This window comes from Spinacia oleracea, chromosome 4 (genome assembly GCF_020520425.1).
Source record: "Spinacia oleracea cultivar Varoflay chromosome 4, BTI_SOV_V1, whole genome shotgun sequence".
Lineage (NCBI taxonomy): Eukaryota > Viridiplantae > Streptophyta > Magnoliopsida > Caryophyllales > Amaranthaceae > Spinacia > Spinacia oleracea.
The window spans coordinates 71,854,173-71,879,811 of NC_079490.1; the positions used below are offsets into that span (position 1 = coordinate 71,854,173).

The window sequence follows — 25,639 nt, forward strand, 5'->3', positions numbered from 1 at the left end:
ACAGCATAATAAGTGCCAGCGGCACAAATAAACTTTAATCATAAGTTATTTGTTCAAAAGCCCAGCGGCATGTACAACTTTGAAACATAGGTTGTTTGCTCAATAGCTCAGCGGCACCAAAAAAAAAAAAAAACCATAAATCATAGGTTGTTTGTTCAAAAGCTCAGCGGCATGAACAACTTTGAAACATAGGTTGTTTGCTCAATAGCTCAGTGGCACAAAAAACCATAAATCATAGGTTGTTTGCTCAAAAGTGCGGCGGCACGAATATATGGCCGTCCAGTCCATTTGACGAGCGTATCTAGCGGCAATCATACCTATTGATTGACTTGCGTCAATCAATAACGTTATAGACACGCTCGCCAAAGAAAGAGACGACCACATTAGTGCCTAGCGGATGCTCAGTTGCCTGCGGCACCAATATCAAAGAGACTAAGGTTGTTTGCTAAAAAACGCGGCGGCACGCACGTTTGGCCGACCAGTCCATTTGACGAGCATGTCTAGCGGCAATCATACCTATTGATTGACTTGCGTCAATCAATATCGTTATAGACACGCTCGCCAAAGAAAGCGACGATCACAGTAGGGCCTAGCACATGCTCAGTTGCCAGCGGCACCAACAACTTTGAAACAAAGGTTGTTTGCTCAGAAGTTAGGCGGCACGAACGTTTGCCCGTCCAGTCCATTTGACGAGCATGTCTAGCGGCAATCATACCTATTGATTGACTTGCGTCAATCAATATCGTTATAGACACGCTCGCCAAAGAAAGAGACGACCATAGTAGTGCCTAGCGCATACTCAGTTGCCTGCGGCACCAACGTGCTTAGTGTACACTCAGTTGCACCTTGGCTACCATACCTATTGATTAAGCCTATTGATTAAGGAATAATCAAATTATGAAGAGCAAATAAATGCGAGATAAGAGAAGCATCAAAAACAACCTATTTACTTATAAAACAACGCCCGTAGAAGGGCGTGTAAAAGTAGCTCAGAATTCAAAAACAAAAAGAAAATTGTTGTGTGCTCAGCAGGCACAATGGTACAGACGCCATCAGCGCCAAAACTTTACAAAATAATTGTTTTTGCCCTTAGGCACGAGAACGCTTGAATAAAATTTTAAAAAGCGGGAAAGGAAGCAAATCAGGGAGCGGCCGCATCGTCCTCGTCATCAGATGATACAAACTCAGGGGGCGGCTGACCAAGACGTTCAGCAGCCAACACAGCGGCACTGTGCTCCATTCGCCGCTGGAACCACGCAAGATCATACTCTGACATGTGGCTCTCCCAGGCGTGCTTAACAGCGTCCTTGGTCGCTTGTTCCCCCTGATCATAGGATTCCAGAAGACGCTCACGCAAGGTGCGAACTTGCGATCTGGCCGTCTCCAGCTCCCCACGAAGATGCTCGGCTTCCTCAGCCGCCTCTTTGACCTGAGGGTACTCCCGCAACTGGTCCTGAAGCGTCCGTATTTCCGCCGCCGCTGTCTTGGCCTCCTCGACCATTGCCACCATGTCTTTGTCCTGCGCCAAGATCTTCTTAAGCAGCTCGGCCTTGTCAGATCTCAACGCAGCTACCTCCTTCGCTTGAAGGTCTATGGTCGTCTGCATCTGCAGGCGGACCTCTTCAATGGACTTGAACGCATAGTCGCCATGGTGGGTGGACTCAGCCACCTGAGCTTTGAGCTCCTCAGCAGTGCGGGTCTTCCAACTCTTGCAGAATTCCATGCGGCAGAACAACTGCAAAAGGAGCTACATATTAGTAAATGACTCTAAAAGAGAAGACAAGTACAAGCAAGTTGGAAATAGACTTACGTCGAGAAGAGTGGCCTGGATCGCACCAAACTGGGCGTCAGTCTTGCGGCCAGGAAGAGAAGCAACATACTCTGCGGGGACGGCCTTAAAAACCTTGCGGCATATAGCCACCCTATCCTTTGACGAATAGTGGGGAGTAGCAGGTACGTTCTCGTCCTCTGCAGCAGCTGCATCCTTCCCTTTGTCTTTGGCTATAGGAAAAACAACGGCCTTAGGATGACGCGGAGAGTAAGAAGACCTGCCAGAGGAGGCTCGATACGTCTGAACGACGTTCGAATAATAATACTTACCGCCCGATGACCTAGCTCGGCGGGCCACCTCCGCAGGTATCTGAGAGCGGACGTCGGCCGGGATTCCAGAAAGAGGGTCCTCCAGCTCGTCCGGATGCCCACCGGACCTCGATTTGGACACCAAGTCCACCACCAGAGACGGCTTGTCCACGCCCATCTCATCGTCATCAGGGCATCCCCCCTCAGCAACCTTCGACTCGTCTTTCTTCACGAGACGGCGGGGTAGGGGTTTTGGCTTCTTGAAGGTACTCGGAGTCTCCGAGCCAGCTGGCACAGCTCTCTTCTTCAGCTGGGACAGAGTCGTCCCCTTCTTCTTCCCTGACGCCCTAGCCGCGTCCTTAGCTTGCTAAAAAAGAAAGTAAAGGACAGTCAAATATTAGGCCTCGTCATCCATCACAAGTCACTCACCAGATAGTGGCTCGTCATTAAAAAGGACGCCCATCTTAAAAATGACGAGGCGTACCTTATCAATCACAAGTCACTCACAGAATAGTGGCTCGTCATTAAAAAGGACGCCCATCTTAAAAATGACGAGGCGTACCTTATCAATCACAAGTCACTCACCAGATAGTGGCTCGTCATTAAAAAGGACGCCCATCTTAAAAATGACGAGGCGTACCTTATCAATCACAAGTCACTCACAGAATAGTGGCTCGTCATTAAAAAGGACGCCCATCTTAAAAATGACGAGGCGTACCTTATCAATCACAAGTCACTCACCAGATAGTGGCTCGTCATTAAAAAGGACGCCCATCTTAAAAATGACGAGGCGTACCTTATCAATCACAAGTCACTCACAGAATAGTGGCTCGTCATTAAAAAGGACGCCCATCTTAAACATGACGAGGCGTGCCTTATCAATCACAAGTCACTCACCAGATAGTGGCTCGTCATTAAAAAGGACGCCCATCTTAAAAATGACGAGGCGTACCTTATCAATCACAAGTCACTCACAGAATAGTGGCTCGTCATTAAAAAGGACGCCCATCTTAAACATGACGAGGCGTACCTTATCAATCACAAGTCACTCACAGAATAGTGGCTCGTCATTAAAAAGGACGCCCGTCTCAAAAAGGACGAGGCGTACCTTATCAATCACAAGTCACTCACAGAATAGTGGCTCGTCAACTAAAAAGGACGCCCGTTTCAAAAATGACGAGGCTAAACTTATCAATCAAGTCACTAAATAGTGGCTCGTCATTAAAAAGGACGCCCGTCTCAAAAATGACGAGGCGTACCTTATCACTCACAAGTCACTAAATAGTGGCTCGTCATTAAAAAGGACGCCCGTCTCCAAAATGACGAGGCGTACCTTATCAATCACAAGTCACTAAATAGTGGCTCGTCATTAAAAAAGGACGCCCGTCTTAAAAATGACGAGGCGTACCTTATCAAGTGCAAGACACTCATAGAAAAATGGCTCGTCATTAAAAAGGACGCCCGTCTCGAAAATGACGAGGCGTACCCTATCAACCACGAGTCACTTGTAAAAAAAAAAAAAAAAAAAAAAAAAAACAAAAAAAACAAAAAACAAAAAATATACTAACTAAGGGGCCCGTCATTAAAAGGTGACGAGGCGCACCTTGGCAACCGCAGGAAAAACACTAACTAAGGGGCCCGTCATTAAAAAGTGACGAGCACTAAAAAGACGTCCACTGTGGACACTGGACGGGGGAAGCTTAACTTGCAAAAACAACCTAAGAGAATACTCACCTTCTCCTCCAACTCGGCCTTGGCTTTCTGCATCTTGGCCTCATAAATGTCTGCCATCCAATCGGTCATATCGCCCTTCCCGGTATCCGCCGCCGACAGCTTGCTCATTCCTTCCTCTGTGAACAAAAGAAATCCAAAGTTAGAAAAATGAATAAGACCAAGGCAGAGCGGCACATAAATTGGCATACAACCTCGAGTCATGCAATATCCTAAGCCTACGGCCGCTAGAAAGGCCTCGTTCCGAAACTGGCTAATGTGCGGCAACCATTCGACCGGCACATGGAAACTCTTATCCACTGTTAAGTGGTAAGTGTTGGCCCTGAACAGGACCATTATCTGATCCCACTCTTCGGCAGTAAGGGGTGGAAGGGGCTCGTCACGATCCATGTAGTTGGCATTGCAGTTCTAGCGGCTCATCCGCTCATACATCTCCTGGTCGTCCGTGTAAAACACGGCCCACCTCTTTCTCCACATATGCCACTTGCTGAGCTTGCCGACCACTGTCTGGTAGGTACCACGGCTGCTCAGATTAAACCACCCTTTGGCGGCACTAGGGGAACGAGAGAGGGAGACTAGATGCAGAAAAGCGTTGAAGGACGGCTCCACGTCGTTCAGCGCACATTTGGCAATATAGCCAAAGATATCCGCCCATGAGTTGGGGGTCAGCTGGGCCACCCCAATGTTAAAACCATCTAACACCTCCACAACGAAGGGGTGTGGAGGGAATCTCATGCCGAGTTTGATGGATGCGGCATACACAGGGAATTCTCCCTCGGCAAGCAGGCTGACGGTCGAGTCCAGACCGGCCGGCACGCGCATTTGATACCCTTCCCCCACACAGAGGTCATCCCTCATCTTGGCTCCGTGCCTGTCTAGCCTCCGCATCCAGCCCACGTCTGGGTGAATCTCTGACGGAAGCAATTGGGCCTCCTCCCGTCCTCTGGGCCTAACAAGCTGGGGAGCAGCCTCTTGCTCCTCGGCGGCCGAAGACAATGGAGCGACGCTTGGCTCCCCCACTGCCTGGGTCGCTGTACCCTCCTACGAGCTTGCCGCCTGCTCCCCCGCCTCGACATACTCGTCGATCTCTTGAAAGAGTTCCGCAAATTCTTCGTCGACTGCCGGGGCGGTGGAAGAATATCTCTCCCTAGGGGGTGTCGATGCTTCTTCCCGCAAGCGCAGGCGCGTAGGATCTGCCGTTTGCTTGGTTCTAGCCATGCCTTCTGCATAGTGAACGAAGCACGGCTTAGGAGTGACCAACAATGAAGAAAAAGACGCGATTGGACGTCCGCCCCGACAAAAGATGAACGGCGGAAAAATCTTAAATAAAACCTTCAAACCCTTACTAAGAGGTCGGCCGCTAACAAAGAGAAAAATGACGAGAGGATAACAAAAACAAGAAAGAAAGGCGAAAACTAACCTTGAAATATCTGCGAAGTACTCGGTGAAGAACAGGATGAGTTTCGCGAAGAACAGGATGAGTTTGACGAGGAAAAGGATGAGTCTCGTGGTGGCCGGAAATCGCCTGATGGTGGTGGGAATACGCCGGAAATCGCCTATGAGAGCTCTGTGAAAACGAAATGTAAAAAAATGAAATTTACCCCCCCCCCTATATATATAGGGAGGGGCAAAATGGAGAAAGGTGACACGTGTCACCACCTCAACACCTGACCCAAAGATGAAGATGCAAATCAAAGGTCAAGAAGCGATACCCGAAAAGTGTTTCCAGAAATGCCCTTCTTGAGGGGCAAATGTTGTGGGCAAAATTACCGTGCCTTCGTGTACCAATGAGGATGTGACACCTGGCACGTATTGTGCCCCCTAAGCAGAAATCATACGAAGTCTACTCCGGGGCATGAGTATTAATCTAGGTATCTACAATGTATGTATTTAAGTGTGTATAAATGTACGTATAAAACCTATACCTGGAAAAGGGCTTAATTAGTATGTATCCCAAGTGAATGACTAAGCACAATAGGCCCAAATAGCCCACTATTGCCAAAAGGAACCAGAGAATTGTAAGGAGAAAGGACACGTGTCCTCCTCCCATTCCCCAGCCAATCATGTAAGGGGAATATTAGGTCATTCCCACAAAAACCTAGTACTATAAATATTCCCACTTCCCTAGAAAAAGGGGTCACAATCAATACATAAAAAGAGCAATTGCTGCTCTGCCTTCTCTCTACTTTCTCTCTCTATAAAAATACAATCTTGTTAAATCCTTAAACGTTACCGGGAAACCTCCAAGGTATCTCACCGGAAAAACCCCACAACAATTTTGATAAGCGATTTTTGCGTCGTTGACGAACACCACTTAATCAAACAAAATTTATAAACTCCGAAACGAACCAACTATATTGATTGTAGCGGCAAGCATACGGATCGTCCAAAGAGAATGGATGGTTCGGAAAATGTATGTATGTATGTATGTATGTATGTATGTATGTATGTATGTATGCATGTATGCATGCATGCATGCATGTATATATGTATGTATGTATGTATGTATGTATGTATAAAGCCATGAAATCAGAATATATGAAATATGTGTGAAGTTATGATACATATGAACAACATAAATCATGCGGAAAAACCTTAATGCCAGGATACATATTAATTGCACATAATCATATAATTAGTCTAGGATGCATACACTTTGTAGCGTGCCCTCTCTAGCTGCGCCCGAACCGAACAAGAACAAGTCTTTAGGACTCCAAGTGTCGTCCCTCCGTAGATAGTCCATAGCACGTCCGGATCCGCCTTAAGATTGACCAACTAGAATCGCCCTTAAGGTAAGTAATATGGCTGATTTTTCTGCTTAAAAATCCCAACTTTTATTGTTTGAATACTTATTGAAAAACTCGTGTATAAATTTCTAGGCACATATTTATAGAATCATGGAAAAGGATTTCGAATCCTATTAGAACACTAAATTAATTAATTAGAATCCCTTTAGAACTCTATTTAATTAATTTCTATCTTCTAGGATTAGGATTTAATCATAGCACGAATTCAGATAACTTTAGGATTCGTATAGCACGCACACGAGCACGAGCACCGCACCGCACAGCCCGCGCGCATGCCTCGCGGCCCACACGAACTGGATGGCGCCTGGCCCATGCTTGCAGCCCATCTGATCCGCGCGCGCGCCACGCCTTGCTGGGCCTGGCCTTGCGCTGGGCCTGGCGAGGCTTCGGCGTGTGGTTTTGATGTGTATCGCTTGCTGGGCGAGGGCCTGGCTTCGTGCTGGGCCTTTGTCTAGCAAGTCTCGTCCGATGCTAATTCGTACGATACGCTTCCGATTAAATTCTCGATTCCGGAATTCATTTCCGATACGAACAATATTTAACATTTCCGATTCCGGAATTAATTTCCGTTTCGAACAAATATTTAATATTTTCGTTTCCGGAATTATTTTCCGATTCCGATAATATTTCCGATTCTGACAATATTTTCGTTTCCGGCAATATTTCCGATTCCGGCAATATTTTCATTTCCGATAATATTTTCCGATACGTACCATGTTTCCGGCAACATCTACGTCTTGGATAATATTTATATTTCCGATACGATCCATATTTCTGTTTCCGGCAATATCATCGTTTCCGGAGTATTCATTTACTTGCCTTTGACGATCTTAGCTCCCACTGAAACCAAGATCCGTCGATTCCAAATATCCATAGATGGAGTACTTAATATCGTTAAATACTTGATCCGTTTACGTACTATTTGTGTGACCCTACGGGTTCAGTCAAAAGTAAGTTGTGGATTAATATCATTAATTCCACTTGAACTGAAGCGGCCTCTAGCTAGGCATTCAGCTCACTTGATCTCACTGAATTTATTAACTTGTTAATTAATACTGAACAACATTTATTAGACTTAACATTAAATGCATACTAGGACCAAGGGCATTATTTCCTTCAGTCTCCCACTTGTCCTTAGGGACAAGTGTGCATTTCCTAATTCCTTTGTCGCTCGATGCTTGCTCTTGAACATAAAGTAAGAGTTGTCATCCTTATTATGTCCAGACGTGTTTCTCGGTTTCAGAGTTCAACTGATCAAATAAACAGATAATCAAAGCCTATGATTCATCTGAGCACGGCCATGCATTTTACAGTTTCTAGCACTCCGAGTGGCCTTGTACAACTTTTAGCATCTCATCCCGATTTATGGGAGGACAATCCCAATCTTGCGATCTTGAGATTAAACTTCGTTTGATAGGTGATTACCTGAGCGTTGCCTTTATCGCCTCCTTTTACGGTGCGACGGTTGACAACGTCAAAGTAAGCAGTTCTAAAAAACAAGTAATCTCAAATCACTCAGGTATTGAGGATTAGTGTCTAATAATTTTAATGAAATGACAGATTTTCATCTCTTACAGTAAAGTTTCATAGGTCTGTCTGATACTAGTCTTCCCAATGTAAGTATCTATGCAAATGATTACGACATTGCCATGTCCACATAGTTTAAGAAACAGAACTACTAGTCATCTTGCATTCTAGTCGTCTAACGTTTTCTATGCGTCCATCTTTATAGAAAACTCCGACCAGGGACCTTTTTTTCAACTTTTGACATTCAAGTTCACTTGATAGACATTTCTTAGTCACAGGACTGGTCCTGACAGTCTATCTTGAATATATCGTCAAATTTGAAGGGACTCATCATTTAATACTAAACCAAGATTAAATGGAATATGAAAATACTCATATATGATAAATGTTCAACCCCAATGTTTTACAACCATGGGCCTCAAACCCATCTTTAAAACAGTTCATGGAATTCAAAGCTATGCTCGATTTCCAGTGCTACAACGTGAGTGTTGCTTCTCACTTGTTGCATAGGTTTAGTTATCATGCTTTGCCAATCTTAATATTCTTTTCATCGAATGTTCTTCGAGATATGATGATAAGATCTTTTGAGTATGTTTATTTTGTGATCTAGTCTTTCTTGCTACATTAGTGGGTTCTACGCATTTTGCAATGAAGAACCATTAAGTCAACAGACATGTGATCTTCCCATGTTCAATGAAGAACTCATTAATATAAACAACGCTGTTTTATTGCTTCTTAGGCAATAAGTACTTTTACTTCAACTGTTTAGGTTGCTAGTGATGCTTTGTTTGGATTAACTTATCCAAGCAGTTCACAAATATGTGGAAGACTTTCCAGCTGTATCTTAGAACATAGAAATTAATATTTAATTTCCCACGCAACAACTCATGGTCTCCGATCCATGTTGCCATTTCAAAACACGATGCTTTATAGCTCGTCATTGCCAATGGTTAACTCCAAAGGGATCTTGCTTGATCCTTTACCAGTGTTTATGCGTGTAGAATCAATATTTAGCATATCTTTATTTCCTTGAATCAAGAACTATTCCTATGTACCTTTTCAAGTACCATAAGTATTCTTGATCTCAATCTAGTTGATCTTCACTTAGATCAATAGAGATTGGTATATGTTCGTCATGCCTAAAGTCATACGATACGTTTTTGGCGATCCTCATATTATATCATACATGATAAATTCTTTTGCAGAATAATTCTCAATTGAATTCTATTCATGTAACTTTAGCTCATTCTAGTTTCAGTAGATACTAAATCCAGCTAAATTCTTTGACATAATATAGGTTAAGAATCTCACTTAGATCCTTTGATGTTTAACTTAGTAAATGCTTATACATAGTTCAAACATTCATTACTTAGATTTACTCATATGGATCGAATATCTCCAATGGAGTCTTTCGTGTTTGATTTAGTAAATGCCATTACTTAATCCAAAATAATATTATAAGATCTTTGTAAATAGATCTTAATACCCAGTATGTACTAAGTTTCGCCTTGGTCCATCATTGATGAATAATTTCAAACCTAAGTTATTAGCATTTGAATGTTATTTCACAATAGAGAGATATGTGTGTGATACACATAGGACCAATTAAGTTTTTATGTACTCCCACTAAACTTCTTATATATCTATAAGAATCATGTACATTTTATGAAACTAAAATACTTATTAGCTTCACTAAAATACAGTTTTAATTCCTAATTTGCTTGCTTAAATCTGTACTTAGATTTCATAAGCTAGCTTTCCTTTTCAAGTATTTATTTGGATCCACAAATCCTATGACATGCCACATACATAGTTTCTTCCAACATTTGATTGAGGAATTCGTTTTTGTCATCCAATTGCCTTATGTACCAATATGCAATCATGGCTTGAATTATAGACTTAAGCATTACGATTATGCATGAGGTTTCAACACAATCCACGCCGTGAATTTGCTTGTAACCTTTAACAACTAATCTAGCTTTGTGTGTGAACACAATTCCATGTTTGATGGTTTTCATCCTTAAAACCAATTTGCAACCAATAGGTGTTAACCCATTCTTGCAAATCGACAAAATTTCAATTTTGTCATCAAAACATTGGTTATGTTTTATGGCCTTTAACCATCTAAAACATTTGAGTCTATATATGGCCTTTAACCATTTTAGGGAATCTAGGTTTCGTCATATCTTTCTTACAAGTCACAAACTTATTAATCTACATGATAATAGTTTGACTGCAAGTTGTAGGTTTCTTCACTATCTAATAGAAGAATCGCATAGCTTCAGTGACTTGAACTCCATGATTCTTCACTATCTAATAGAAGAATCTCATAGTTTCAGTGACTTGGACTCTATGCCTACTTGGGTATAGAACATCGATCAAACAATAGAATATCAACAGCCACTTGAAAGTCCTTTGAATATTATGTTCTCCTTGAAGCACTTGTAAAGTCTTCTAAGAGATGTCTATTCTTTAAAATCCACTTCTAAAGTCCTTAAAGAATACGTGTTCGGATTTTCTAAAGAACTTCGAAAAGCCTCCGGAATGTCCGTTTATGTTTGTTGTTCGCCTCGAAGATTTTCGAGGTCTATTTTCTCCCACTTGTCATTTTGGAAACGAATCTCCAAAAGGACATCATTTCGAGCAAACAAACATTATGTTCTCAAACATTCGTGGTAGAAACAATACCCTTGTGTCTCATTTGAATAAATCACAATGAAACATATATCTATACTTGGGCCTTAGTTTGTTAAATAACAAACATTAAGCTCCCACTGAGTTTAGCAACTCTTTAGATATATAATTATGAAAAGATGTTCTGAAATTACTTTTCAATAGCTTTGACGAATTTGGTTTAGTTTGGTGGTAGTTGAGCATTTTGTTTTAGAAATTATAGGAAAAGTCTTTATAATTCATCATTGATCGAATCAAGTACTAATTGAATTCGATCATTCCAACGTAGATATTTCATATCTTATGGAGCTCGATCGTGAAATTACAACGCACAATCATTGATGATCATATTTGGTCTTAAAGTAATCATCGTCATGATCTAACCTAGATCTTTATGATTTCTTGCCAAGTGGATTTATACTTCTGAATCTTTGAACTAGCCAAACAGATTCAAATTTATATCACTCAAATCCAGGTGAAATAATAAAGTCATAAAATCTTTCTTTAGCTTTGAACTCTATTTTCTAGGCGTTCTAACAATAGTTCATATCTTTTATTACTTTCAACAAGTAAGACTAGCTTGTCTTGAATTGATCTAGAAATCAATCAACTTTCAAAAGTCCATCGAAATAGAGCTTATGAATGTTAACTTGTTGATATGGTCTAAGCAACAATGCCAAAGATTAGCGGAACTCAAATCAAGGGGGATTTGAACCTAGTAAAGTTTTTATTGTTAAAGAGTTGTTTGTTTTTAACCAAGCATATTGACTCAAACCGTAAATGACCATTTCATTCAAATAAACAAAGAAACAAACAAACAAGCATTGTTTTCGTTCTTCTGAATGTGAGTCTTTCTGTGTTTGAAGCAGAAATTTAGGTATGCTGATTATGGAACAAAATAGCCATTAAGTTCCAGCCTTGAAAGGACTTAAAACAAACTAGATGACCCTACAACTAATGTAGCATCGCCGTGCTTCATTTCCCTGTTGTAGGTCATTAGTGTAGCCTAGCTTCCATTGTTTGAGTTATTACCGAAGTAAGAACCTCAAGCGGTATATGATACCAAGGAAGTTTGATTGCTAGGAGACTTCTCTTTAAACATAAACTTTTAGGTAGAAACGGAATCGTAAATTCCTTTCATTTGTTCCTTGTTTTCCTATTTCTTGTACCCTTTCTTATAGTCTTAAGAATTGAATTCTTTAGTGTTGACTTTTATACATTGTTTAGACATGTCCAATGTCACTCCAACAAAGTTCTTACCATTTAATTTTTGTTGAATGTTTTGTTTCAACTAGATGATCTTACCAGAAGCTTCTAAAGTTCTCTAAGCATCGATATATTCGAATGTCTAGGGTCTAGACTCATTCGAGAATTAAACGGAAAAAGATTTTAGGTTGTTAACCATTGGTAAAGCTGAGCGTTTAAACTCAATGTTTTATGATCTCAAAACTACATTGTATTTTGAATCCACAAGCACCAATCGGTTTTCCATTCGACTTTGATACTCGAAAACAACCATAAAAGTCGCTAAAAGAAACATACATTTTAAATTGCTCATTTTCTCTCATTTCCGTGAATCGTTCTTGGATTCACTACCAATCGAGGAAATTTACTGTTACCTTTCTAAAAGGATTTACTGCAGTGTAAGATATTTAATTATAAACAATAATTAAAACATACATTGAAGCATGCAAAGTCTAAACATTTATCATGAGTAATACTTGAAAATTAAAGCATTCATGCAATTTAAACAAGTCATTAGCATTTTATTCGAATTTATTCTTCCGCCAGGTGTGAATAAAATGATTCCAAGATCCTTAAATCATTGAAGAATTAAGCACATTATGTACTTTGACTCAATTCTAAAATATTTTAGGTAAGAAAAAGCCTTTTGCTAATAGTCTAGAAACTACTCTTGGTTGATAGGTACGTCTAAGAACTTATTAGGAAAACCTATCGAATTTGCCACGCCATAAAAGGACTCCTTACTTATATCGTTGAGTTTCACCAAAACTAACATGTACTCACAATTATTTGTGTACCTTACCCCTTTAGTATCGATAAGTAACACCTCGCTATGGCGGAAAACTATTACTAAGATCAATGTAAAGGATATCCAAGTAAGTGTTATTTTGGCATGGCACCTTTTAACTCAATTTTTAAGTTTGGAACTTAAGGCTCTTACTATGTTGGTTAGATTTTAAGTGAACTAAAATCCTTAATCATGCAACATAATCAAGCTTCGATCTCATGCATATTTAAGACATATTTAAAAGCAATAAATAACTTAAAACATGCATAAGATAAATGTGATCTAGTATGGCCCGACTTCATCTTGAAGCTTCAACTTCAAAGTCCGTCTTGAAAATCTTCGTGGGAGGCGCCATTTTCTTTAAATAGGATAAGCTATAATTAAACTAATTACAACTATTTGATGGTACGCAGACCATATTTGAATTGAAAAACAAATTTGGTGCTTTAGACCAATTACATTCAAATTAATGGTACGCAGACCATATTTTCTATCCTATTTGGGTCATACTAGTCACTTCATAACCTGCTAAACAGTACATATACAATATATACCATTCACCCATTCATTATCATGAATGGCCCACATAGCTGGTTAGTAAAACACATTGTAATGCATCACATAAATATTTGCAGCAATTAATCAAGGGCACCAATAATCTACCAATTATTCAGTCCTTATTAATTATAATCAAGTTGTTTTAACCTTAAAGGATTTGTACACCTAATTAAGAGTTTATGACTAAAAATGCTCCCACTCAAACCAATAACTTTATATGCTTTACTAATTTTAAACATAAAAATGTATTTCTAGTCTAACCGGAAACATACAAGTTTATTTAAAATTTAAAGCTCATATAAAATTATAATCGAATCCATTTATTTAATTTATTTTCAGTTGAATTAAACGAATTTAAATTAATTCAAGGTTTAATTTTAGTAAAATAATTAGTATAAATTAAGATTTATAATAATTATAATATTCAAAATTAAATTCCGAGAAAACAATTTAAATTATTAATTTTAAAGTTAATTAAAATTATATCCGAACTGAAAATCTCAAATTAAAAACAAAACATATCAATCGTAGCAAGACGAGGCACTTGGTCTTGCGCCCAAGCCCCATCGAGCCATGAGGCCGCATCGCCCCTCGACTGACCGTTGCACAAGGCACGAATAGCAGCAGCCACGCGCAAACGCAGCAAGCCAAGCCACGCTTGCGCGCAGCCTGCCCACACACATCGCATCGCAGCAGCTCCCCTCGCGAGGCATGGCTCGCTGCACGCGAGCCATCGCTCGCTGAGCAAGCCAGCGCTCGCTGGCGCGAGGCAGTGCGCGCTGTGGCGCAGCACGCTTGCTGCCCACACGCGACTGCTCGCAGTGCCTTGCCTGTCGCCCATCGCTCATTGCCCATCGCATAGCACACACGGCCAGCACCATTGCCTCGCGCGCGCACCATGCTATGTTGCTCGCTGCATTCGTACTGCACGGGCGACGAGCTCCCTTGCTCGTCGTCGCGTGCCCGCACTATACAACACCCCTTAAGGGTAACACGTAGCTTCCATTGCTTTGTGCGTGCAACATTTATGAGCGTTTTTCATACAAATTTAAAATTTTTAATTCAAAATTAATGACAAATTAATAAATCATATTAATTTCATAATTTTAGGGCGAAAAATCGAAAATTTATTAATTAAATAATTTCCGATTAACATGGATTCAAATATAGGTCATAAAAATTTAAAATTTGTCACAAATTAACAATTTTTATGGTGGTTTTTAATCATCTAATTAAATCATTAATTAATTATGAAAATCAAATCAATTCTAAATTATTCGAATTTCAAAAAATTTATCATAATTACAAATTAGGTTGTATAATTAACAAGTCTAGGCATTCAAAATTGTTAAACATATACAGTAGGTCAATCAAAAATTCAAGATTTATCAACAAGAATCGCAAATATTCAATTTAACATCTTAAATTTACAAACTTTTGCGTTCGAAAAATTAAAACCTCCGAAAAGTCATAGTTAGGCTTCGAATTTGGGAATTCTGGGTTCGGCCGAAAAATAGTAATTTTTTCAAAATTTTACAATTCCTTTTACATGTGGAATTGACACAAAAATCACTCGATTTGGATGAGTAACGAAGAAACTGCCGAAAAACTGCGTACATATAATTAAATAAACGCAATTTGCAATTAATTAACAATTACGAAAATTAATCACCCCTTTTAATTCTTTGCAAATTTGTAAAATTTAACCATGATAAGCAATTTATAGATTATGCAAATAATAATAGGCTCGTGATACCACTGTGAAGTTATGATACATATGAACAACATAAATCATGCTGAAAAACCTTAATGCCAGGATACATAATTAATTGCACATAATCATATAATTAGTCTAGGATGCATACACTTTGTAGCGTGCCCTCCCTAGCTGCGCCCGAACCGAACAAGAACAAGTCTTTAGGACTTCAAGTGTCGTCCCTCCGTAGATAGTCCACAGCACGTCCGGATCCGCCTTAAGATTGACCAACTAGAATCGCCCTTAAGGTACTATTATTTTTCGGCTAAAATAGGCAAGTAATATGGCTGATTTTTCTGCTTAAAAATCCGAACTTTTATTGTTTGAATACTTATTGAAAAACCCGTGTATAAATTTGTGACACTAGGCACATATTTATAGAATCATGGAAAAGGATTTGGAATCCTATTAGAACACTAAATTAATTAATTAGAATCCCTTTAGAACTCCATTTAATTAATTTCTATCTTCTAGGATTAGGATTTAATCATAGCACCAATTCCGATAGCTTTAGGATTCGTATAGCACGCACACGAGCACGAGCACGAGCACCGCACCGCACAGCCCGCGCGCATGCCTCACGGCCCACGCGAACTGCACAGCGCCTGGCCCATGCTCGCAGCCCATCTGATCCGCGCGCGCGCCACGCTTTCCTGGGCCTGGCCTTGCGCTGGGCCTGGCGAGGCTTCGGCGTGTGGTTTTGATGCGTATGGCTTGCTAAGCAAGGGCCTGGCTTCGTGCTGGGCCTTCGTCTAGCAAGTCTCGTCTGATGCTAATTCGCACGATACGCTTCCGATTAAATTCCCGATTCTGGAATTCATTTCCGATACGAACAATATTTAACATTTCCGATTCTGGAATTAATTTCCGTTTCGTACAAATATTTAATATTTCCGTTTCCGGAATAATTTTCCGATTCCGATAATATTTCCGATTCTGAAAATATTTCCGTTTCCGGCAATATTTCCATTTCCGATAATATTCTCCGATACGTACCATGTTTCCGTTTCCAGCAACATCTACGTCTTGGATAATATTTATATTTCCGATACGATCCATATTTCCGATTCCGGCAATATCATCATTTCCGGAGTATTCATTTACTTGCCTTTGACGATTTATCTCCCACTGAAACCAAGATCCGTCGATTCCGAATATCCATAGATGGAGTACTTAATGCCATTAAATACTTGATCCATTTACGTACTATTTGTGTGACCCTACGGGTTCAGTCAAGAGTAAGCTGTGGATTAATATCATTAATTCCACTTGAACTGGAGCGGCCTCTAGCTAGGCATTCAGCTCACTTGATCTCACTGAATTTATTAACTTGTTAATTAATACTGAACTGCATTTATTAGACTTAACATTAAATGCATACTTGGACCAAGGGCATTATTTCCTTCAATATGCACAAGTAAAAAAACTCTAGAGATTTCGGGAATTTGCAAAGGAATTTGAATTGGGAACACCGGTGATCCTAAATGCTCATGACATGCAACGACTAAATGAATGAATGCATTGACCAATATATGGCTTCGAAAACCTTTTTGTTTCAAGCACTTTTCAAGTAATCCTAATCTAGATTTCGCTAAAATCAAAACTTGAAGAGGGACTCAAGAACGAACGAGCCAAAGTAATGCAAGCCCCGAATCACACTTTCGTGCCCATTCGTAACTAAGCACTCCAACATTCTAGCCATTTAGGTTAGCTAATCCTAAACTAACTAGACATAGAATCAAAACTTATGTATTCAATTTAATCATATTAACATTCACACAATAATCTCCAAACTCCCCAATCCTACATCCAAATCTCCGACCCTAATATCTAGATTATAACTACACTATAAGTATGCTTAGAACTAGAATTAAACTAGAATAAAACCTAATCAAGAGTCTAAGTAAAACAATTAAACTAATTCAAACATTAAAAATCAGAAATTTCAAATAACAAAAACAAACCAAAATGTCAATAAAATTCAATCACCAATTCAAAAATTAAATAACAAAATCAAGCATAAAATTAATCAATTACTAACAACAAACAATTAAGAGAGAATTAAAGAATATGAGGAAGAAATTATACCAGTAATAATCGAACAAAAAATCATAAAGTTGAAGAACAAATATTCATAAAATTGAAGAACAAACTCAAACCAAAAGAGAAAGAGAATCTGAAATTTGTGAGTAGTTCCTAAAATCGAAAATCTAATAAACTAAAATTGAATTCTAAGTGTTCTAGTCTTATCTATGTTGCTCCTGTTGTTCCCCTACTCGCAACTGGTATTCGCTGCTGTAATCTTTTCCCATAATCGCAGCTCAAGAATGAAAAAATAAGAAAACAAAACGAAAAAGAAATATAATCTGAAAACGAAATTCAAATTCGAGGATATGAATTCTCTTCTAATTGCTACTAATATATCCTGTAACCCTGCGCTATTTTCTACTCCTAATCGCTACAGCTTCGCTCCTCTATCGATCACAAAAATCAGAGATCATATGAAATCGCTGCTTTGCTTTTTTTTATACGGGTTGCAGCGGTAGCCGGTGCGGGCGCACAGATTGTAGGTGCGGGGGCACAACTCTACAATGTAAAATTTGACTCCAAGGGAGAATGAATTTCAGGTACAAGATCAAAGAATATGCGGGAGAAATGATTTGCTTTGCGGGCGTAGCGGGTTTCTGTGTGGGCGCACAACCTGTCTGTGTGGGCGCACGAAGTTGTATGCTAGCTGCTTGCTATTCATGGCTCGGTGGCTGCTCATGGCTTGGTTGCGGCCCATCGTCGCTGCCCATAAAATGCATCGTACAGCACGTTAGAAAATCGTATAGCATATTATTATAATCGGATAGCACGTTATTTAATCGTCTAGCATTTTTACAAATCGTAAAGCATAATAATCACCGGCTAAGCATAAAATGAAACAAGTTAATACTCTGAATGACCCTACGCAATAAAATTGAGCATATACCCAAAACAAATAATGATACAATTTGTGCAAAAACACGATAAATAAACTAAAAATGATAAAAATAAGTAAAAATAATAACAATAAAATGCTAATAAATTGAAATAAAATCCTAGTCTAAGAGCGACATAAATGTCGCTCATCATTTATCCGTTTTTCCAACATAATCTTAACCACGTTACAACCCCATAATGGCCCTCCTTGAGGTTAAAAAAAACATAAATCCTTCTCAAACTGTATAACAGAATCCAAACTCGGGAATACCTGAAACCCGAGCACCAATCACTCGGCAATAAGAATTTAATCAACTTTTCAAAATGAAACATAAAAAGTAAATTGATTCCTGTGAAAACTGCGGGTACCAACCGGTTGGCGCTAGATATTTCTAATAGGGATAGAAAATTATAGCGCTGGAAAGCTGCGCACAGGATTTTTCAAGCGTCTGCGCTTAAGTATTCTCAATTTTCCTGCACCTTTACAGAAAATTTTGAACACTTGAAGGGTACATCCGTGCATGTTCCGATTATTTTTTTGGAATATCGAGCAAATAAAGTTGAATTCATATAAAAGAGTGACTCAATATCAAAAACCAGAACCTTATAAGGCCTGATTCCAACCTAGATACGTATGCAACCTCCTAAAGGCGCGGACACATTAGTCCAAATTCATTTTGGACATTTAATCTCAGCAAAACGAGCGACCCACTCCGGCCAAAAGTAACTAAAGCCCATGCCATAACATTCAACTTAAGTCATCAAATACAAAAGTTATAAAAGTCTTATTAATTAGGCACATGATTCTATTATCAACCTAATTACTTTGCCATGGAAGGAACTTGTCTCTTTAGGCATAACTTCGTCCAAAAAGGAAGCATTAACTTCCTTAAATAACTTTATTCAAGTCATTCGAACATATAAATAATTTTCTTAAATAAAAGACGAATGTACGTCGTCTTAAACCTTGCTAAAAAATACTAAGTAAGACAACAAAGCCCTCTTTATAAACAGCAATAGGTAGGACAAACTATCCTTATTATCTCCTGACATATCTTCATGCAAGGATATCTTTCACCTTCTTACCTTTGAGCATCTAAACTTCATCCCGAATCGAGTGACTATACTAAAGGAAATATGCCCTTGGTCCAAGTTTGCAGTTAATGCATTTAACACAGGTTCAATAAATGAGCTTTATGATTTTAGTTCATTTTATTAGCACTTTATTATTATTTTTGCTTAGTTTATCGTTTTTAGTTTGTTTATCGCATTTTTGCATTAATCATAATATTTTCTCGTCTTGCGTATGTTTTAGTCGTTTTTGCTCTAAACGTGCCTTTTGTGCGCATTCTCATTGCGTAAGGGTCGTTTTGAGCATTGACGTGTTAAATAATGTGTCATTATGCTTGACGATGTTTAAAATGATTTTACGATTTGTAAAAATGCGATGCGAATTAATAAAATGCTTTGCTGATACGGTTATGGATGAAAGTGATAGTCTTATGCTAGCAATTGGAACCAAAACTGATTTGGGTTCAATGGCTCATTTTGTGTGCATGGTGACTTGGATTGAGTGAGCTCGTTATATGGTCCTTATTATCAAGGTGGTACGTTAATCAAACTGGTCCGTTTAATCACATTGGTCCGCTTGTTTAAACAGATTGTACGCACTTATTATTTTTAATTGCTTTGGTTAAAGTCGGTTTAATAAAGGGATATTTGTTTAAATCCCCAATTTAAATTCAGTCATTACTTAGCTTTGATTATTGCTGTTTGTAAGGAGAGTTTTAAGCCTTTGTAACCTCCAATTTAGTGACTGAATTAGGAGGCTTTAGAGCTTGTAACTGCCAGTTTTAAAGGCTCTTAAATGGCTCTTAATTAGCATTTTAAAGCTCTTGTAGCTGTTGGTTTTTGGCTATTTATAGTCAGCTTTGTGATTGGAATAAACAACCAACTGGATGATTAAAACACTTGTTTGTTACATTTCGAATTATAGTTTATAATTCAGCCTTTTTCTTTGTTTTGGACGCGTTTCCTATTCAAAGAACTGATTGTGAGTCAATAGGTCTTGTCTTGCATTCACGATCAACGAGTTAAAGGTCTAGCTTGTTAATCAACTATCCTTGTTTATACAACGAGTTTTAAACTCGTATCATTAGTGGTATCAGAGCTGCTGTTCGTGTGATCCGCCCAAAAAAAAAAAAAGAAAAAAAAAAAAAAAAAGAGCTGCTGTTCGTAATTCTTACAAACTGAAATATGGATTTTGATGATCCTGACTTTCTACAACATCTCCAAGAAGCCTTGAAGAACGTTAGAGATGGGGGGTATCGTAGGCCTCCTAGGCGTGATCTACGGGCTATGGATGAATTCAAAGTCACCGAACTTCCTGAATTTGTTGGTGGAACAGATCCGGAAGCCTATTTGGAGTGGGAGCGCAAAATAGAGAGAATGTTCGATTTCAAGGACATTGATGATGAGAAGCGTTGCAAATATGCCATATTGAAGCTAGGACGAGGGGCTTCATTGTGGTTCGAGGGACTGAAATCCAAGAGAATACGTGAAGGGAAGGAGAAAATTACCTCTTGGGAGTCTTTGAAACGTAAGCTACGTAAAAGGTAAGTGCCAACAACTCATAAAATAACAACTTATCGTAAAATTGCCGAATTGAGGCAAGGAAAAATGAGTGTGGCTGAATATATTGATGAGTTTGAAAAGTTGTCCTTAATGGGAGAAATTGAGAAAATTGAGGAACAAAAACTGTCCAGATTTTTAAGGGGTCTAAATTATAATATTGCCAATACCGTAGACCTTTATCCATATTCTGATTTTGACACTCTTTGTGGACTTTGTTTAAAATTGGAAAATCAAGGGAAGGCAAAATATGGGGGAGGGTCTAGTATGGATGGTAAAGCCAAGTCTTGGGCTAAATCCGAACCTAGCTTGAAACCAAACACATCACCTAGTACCGTAGGTTCAAGTAATTCTACGGCTGCCCCTAAACTATCTAACCCAACCAAAGAAACAAGTCTGTCCAAGGTGCGTTGTTTTAAGTGTCAAGGGTTTGGGCATTATCAAAATGCGTGTCCAAATAAACGAGTAGTGACCTTGAGAGAAGCTGTTGAATGTCGTGAGGAGTTGTTTGAAGAGGAAAAGAGGTTGGGGGACGTATTTGTGTTTGATGAGAGTGGTGATGAGGAGGAAGAGGAAGGGTATGAGGCTCCAATTTATGACACAAATCTGGTTCTTAGAGCGCTACAAACTCAAATTTCACCTACTGATCTAGACCAACGAGATCAGTTGTTTCATACTAAATGTCTAGTGAAAGATAAGTGGTGTAGTGTAATTGTTTATGGGGGGAGTTGTACCAATGCTGCTTCTAGTGAAATGGTGTCAAAATTAGGCTTAATCACTACTGCCCATCCTAGGCCATACGCACTCCATTGGCTTGATGATGGTAATAGTGTAAAAGTGTCGAAGCAAGTAAGGGTTGGTTTGACTATGGGTTCGTATGTGGATGAAGTTCTTTGTGATGTTATTCCTATGGATGCTTGTCATATTTTGTTGGGTCGTCCTTGGCAGTTTGATAGGGACGTGATTCATAAAGGGAGAAGCAATGAGTATGAATTGAGAGACAAAGCCAAGAAAATTGTGCTAAAGCCTATGTCATCTCAAGCGGTTCGATCCATGAGTGTGAAACAAAAGAAAAAGCCGAATCTCACCATGTTGGCAAGTGAACGAGAAATTGAGCTAGCTCTTGATCATGTAGAGTTGGTGTATTTGCTCGTGGCTAAGGAGAGTCCAATTGAAGGCCAAAATTGGAAAGAAGGCAGTCCCATTGCCGAATTGCTGTTTGAGTTCAAGGATGTATTTCCGGATGAATTACCACCAGGTTTGCCCCCTATTCGTGGTATTGAACATCAAATTGATCTTATTCCAGGAACTTCTTTGCCTAATAAGGCTGCCTATCGTTGCAATCCGGAGGAAACAAAGGAATTACAAAAGCAAATTGATGAACTTGTGAATCGAGGCTATGTTAGAGAAAGCTTGAGTCCATGTGCTGTTCCGGTGTTGCTTGTGCCTAAGAAAGATGGAACATGGCGAATGTGTGTTGATAGTAGGGCTGTGAATAACATTACCATCAAGTATCGTTTTCCAATTCCGAGACTTGATGATATGTTAGATGAGCTCCATGGTTCGAAGTTGTTCTCAAAAATTGATTTGCGAAGTGGTTATCATCAGATTCGGATGCGTGAAGGAGATGAGTGGAAAACGGCTTTCAAGACAAAACATGGTTTGTATGAGTGGACCGTCATGCCATTTGGTCTCACTAATGCTCCTAGTACGTTTATGAGGCTAATGAACGAAGTGCTTAAATCATTGTTGGGCAGATTCGTTGTGGTATATCTTGATGACATCTTGGTGTATAGTAGGAACGAAGAGGAGCATCTGATTCATTTGAGGGATGTTTTTGAAACACTAAGAGCTCAAAGACTCTATGGGAAGCTAGAGAAGTGTTCATTCCTTGTTGACAATGTTGTATTCTTCGGCTATGTGGTTTCGAAAGATGGAGTGTCCGTGGATCAGTCCAAGATCGAGGCTATCAAATCGTGGCCTAATCCTAAAACTATAAGTGAGGTGCGTTCATTTCGTGGTCTTGCTTCATTTTATAGACGTTTCATTCGTGATTTCAGTACTATTACTAGTCCTATCACTAGTTGCTTGAAGAAAGGTGCTTTTGTATGGGGAGAGGACCCTCAAAAGGCGTTTGATGTGATTAAAGAGCGTTTGTGTGCTGCTCCTATTTTGGCGCTGCCAGATTTCTCTCAACCTTTTGAGGTCGAGTGTGATGCTAGTGGAGTGGGGATTGGTGCTGTTTTGATCCAAGGTAAGCGTCCCATAGCTTATTTTTCGGAAAAGTTAGGGGGTGCTCGTTTGAATTATTGCACTTATGATAAAGAGTTCTATGCCATTGTTAGAGCTTTGGATCATTGGAGTCATTATTTGCCTTCTAGCCACTTTGTTTTGCATTCTGATCATGAATCTTTGAAGTATATTAATGGGCAACAAAAATTGAGCCCAAGGCATGCTAAATGGGTTGAGTTCTTGCAATCCTTTCATTTTTCTTCGAAATACAAAGATGGTAAAAGCAATGTGGTGGCTGATGCATTATCACGAAGGTACACTTTGCTTGCTACACTTGATGTTCGTTTGTTGGGGTTTGAGACCTTAAAAGATTATTATCATGATGATGGTGATTTTGGGGTTCCATTCGAGAAATGTGCAGTTGGTGCTTATGGGGAGTACATGTTGCAAGATGGGTTTCTTTTCAAAGGTAATCGCCTTTGTATTCCTAAGCATTCAATTCGTGAGTTACTAGTGCGTGAGGCTCATGGTGGAGGATTGGCTGGTCACTTTGGCATAGCCAAGACCTTGGAAATCTTGAGAGAACATTTCTTTTGGCCTAAAATGTTAGGTGATGTAACGAACATTGTGAATAAATGTGTGACTTGTCATATGGCCAAGAGTTCTTTCAAACCCGGTTTATACTCACCTTTGCCGGTTCCAGTTCGCCCTTGGGAAGATGTATCCATGGATTTTATAGTGGCTTTGCCTCGTACTCAAAGAGGTAAGGATGCTATTATGGTCGTGGTGGATAGATTTTAAAAAATGGCTCACTTCGTTGCTTGTCACAAAACGGATGATGCTTGTAATGTGGCTGATTTGTATTATAAGGAGATTGTTCGTTTGCATGGAATTCCAAAGACTATTGTTTCTGATCGAGATTCCAAGTTCTTGAGTTACTTTTGGAATACATTGTGGAGAAAGGTGGGAACCAAGTTGTTGTTTAGCACTTCACATCACCCTCAAACTGATGGGCAAACAGAGGTGACAAATCGAACCTTGGGAACGCTATTGAGAGGGTTGGTAAGTAAAACGCAAAAGGATTGGGATGTCAAGCTTGCTCACGCTGAATTTGCTTATAATCGGTCTCCTACTTATGCTACTGGTCATTCTCCATTTGAGGTAGTATATGGGATTAATCCATACTTGCCCTTGGATTTAATTCCATTACCAAAAGATGAGTTGGTTCACAAGGATGCCGATGCTAAGTTAAAGTCTATGATGAAACTGCACCAACAAGTTCGTGAGCGAATTGAAGCTATTAATGCCTCTTATAAACAGAAATCAAATAAGAATCGCAAACCGAGGTTGTTTGAAGAAGGTGATTTGGTTTGGGTTCATTTAAGGAAAGAGCGTTTTCCAAGCAAACGCAAGAACAAGCTTATGCCTAGGGCTGAAGGTCCTTACAAGGTGGTTGCACGTGTGAATGATAATGCTTACAAGATTGAGCTTCCGGGAGACTATGGTGTCCATGCTACTTTCAATGTAGGTGATCTTTCACCTTATCTTGATGATGATGGCCTTGCTGAATTGAGGTCAATTCCTTTTAAAGGGGGAGGGGATGATACGGTTATGGATGAAAGTGATAGTCTTATGCTAGCAATTGGAACCAAAACTGATTTGGGTTCAATGGCTCATTTTGTGTGCATGGTGACTTGGATTGAGTGAGCTCGTTATATGGTCCTTATTATCAAGGTGGTACGTTAATCAAACTGGTCCGTTTAATCACATTGGTCCGCTTGTTTAAACAGATTGTACGCACTTATTATTTTTAATTGCTTTGGTTAAAGTCGGTTTAATATAGGGATATTTGTTTAAATCCCCAATTTAAATTCAGTCATTACTTAGCTTTGATTATTGCTGTTTGTAAGGAGAGTTTTAAGCCTTTGTAACCTCCAATTTAGTGACTGAATTAGGAGGCTTTAGAGCTTGTAACTGCCAGTTTTAAAGGCTCTTAAATGGCTCTTAATTAGCCGTTTAAAGCTCTTGTAGCTGTTGGTTTTTGGCTATTTATAGTCAGCTTCGTGATTGGAATAAACAACCAACTGGATGATTAAAACACTTGTTTGTTACATTTCGAATTATAGTTTATAATTCAGCCTTTTTCTTTGTTTTGGACGCGTTTCCTATTCAAAGAACTGATTGTGAGTCAATAGGTCTTGTCTTGCATTCACGATCAACGAGTTAAAGGTCTAGCTTGTTAATCAACTATCCTTGTTTATACAACGAGTTTTAAACTCGTATCATTTGCGACTTATTGAATATGCTTTCCGATTTTATAACGTGCTTTACGGCGTTTATAATGTGCAGCGAGGCAAGCATTTAGCTGCTGTACACGAGCCTTGCAGTGCCTCCATAGCAACAGCAGCCATAGCAATAGCAAAAGCCACAACAACAGCAGCCAAAGCAACAACACAAGCCATTGCAGCAGTGCATAGCTGCTGTTCATGGGCCTTGCAGCAGCCCCGTGGGCTCGCCAACAACAACAGCCATAGCTACAGCCTTGCAGCATAATAAGAGCAACAATAGCAGCTATAGCCCAGCAGTATTACACGCAAACAGCAGTTCCAACCCGAGCAGAAGTGAGCAGCAACGCAACAGCAAAAGAAC

At 39.6% G+C, this 25,639-nt stretch overlaps 1 protein-coding gene across 1 annotated transcript; it reads right to left on the reverse strand.

Moving 5' to 3' along the window:
* Positions 1-1,141: 1,141 nt before the first annotated feature.
* On the reverse strand, positions 1,142-25,452 carry LOC130471626 (uncharacterized). The gene is made up of 3 exons (XM_056841861.1): positions 25,365-25,452; positions 1,811-2,442; positions 1,142-1,735 (listed from the first exon to the last, which is right to left on the reverse strand). Exons 1-3 carry the CDS (start codon positions 25,450-25,452, stop codon positions 1,142-1,144), a joined length of 1,314 nt encoding a protein of 437 aa, XP_056697839.1.
* Between the last annotated feature and the right edge of the window lie 187 nt (positions 25,453-25,639).

Excerpts from the sequence above, each read along its gene's own strand:
- LOC130471626 (XM_056841861.1), bottom strand. The coding sequence starts at position 25,452 with ATGGCTTGTGTTGTTGCTTTGGCTGCTGTTGTTGTGGCTTTTGCTATT. Across the intron at positions 2,443-25,364 it reads GGAGGCACTGCAAGGCTCGT|CTAAGGACGCGGCTAGGGCG; the intron begins GTACAGCAGCTA and ends TTTTTTAGCAAG. Across the intron at positions 1,736-1,810 it reads TCCAGGCCACTCTTCTCGAC|TTGTTCTGCCGCATGGAATT; the intron begins GTAAGTCTATTT and ends CTCCTTTTGCAG.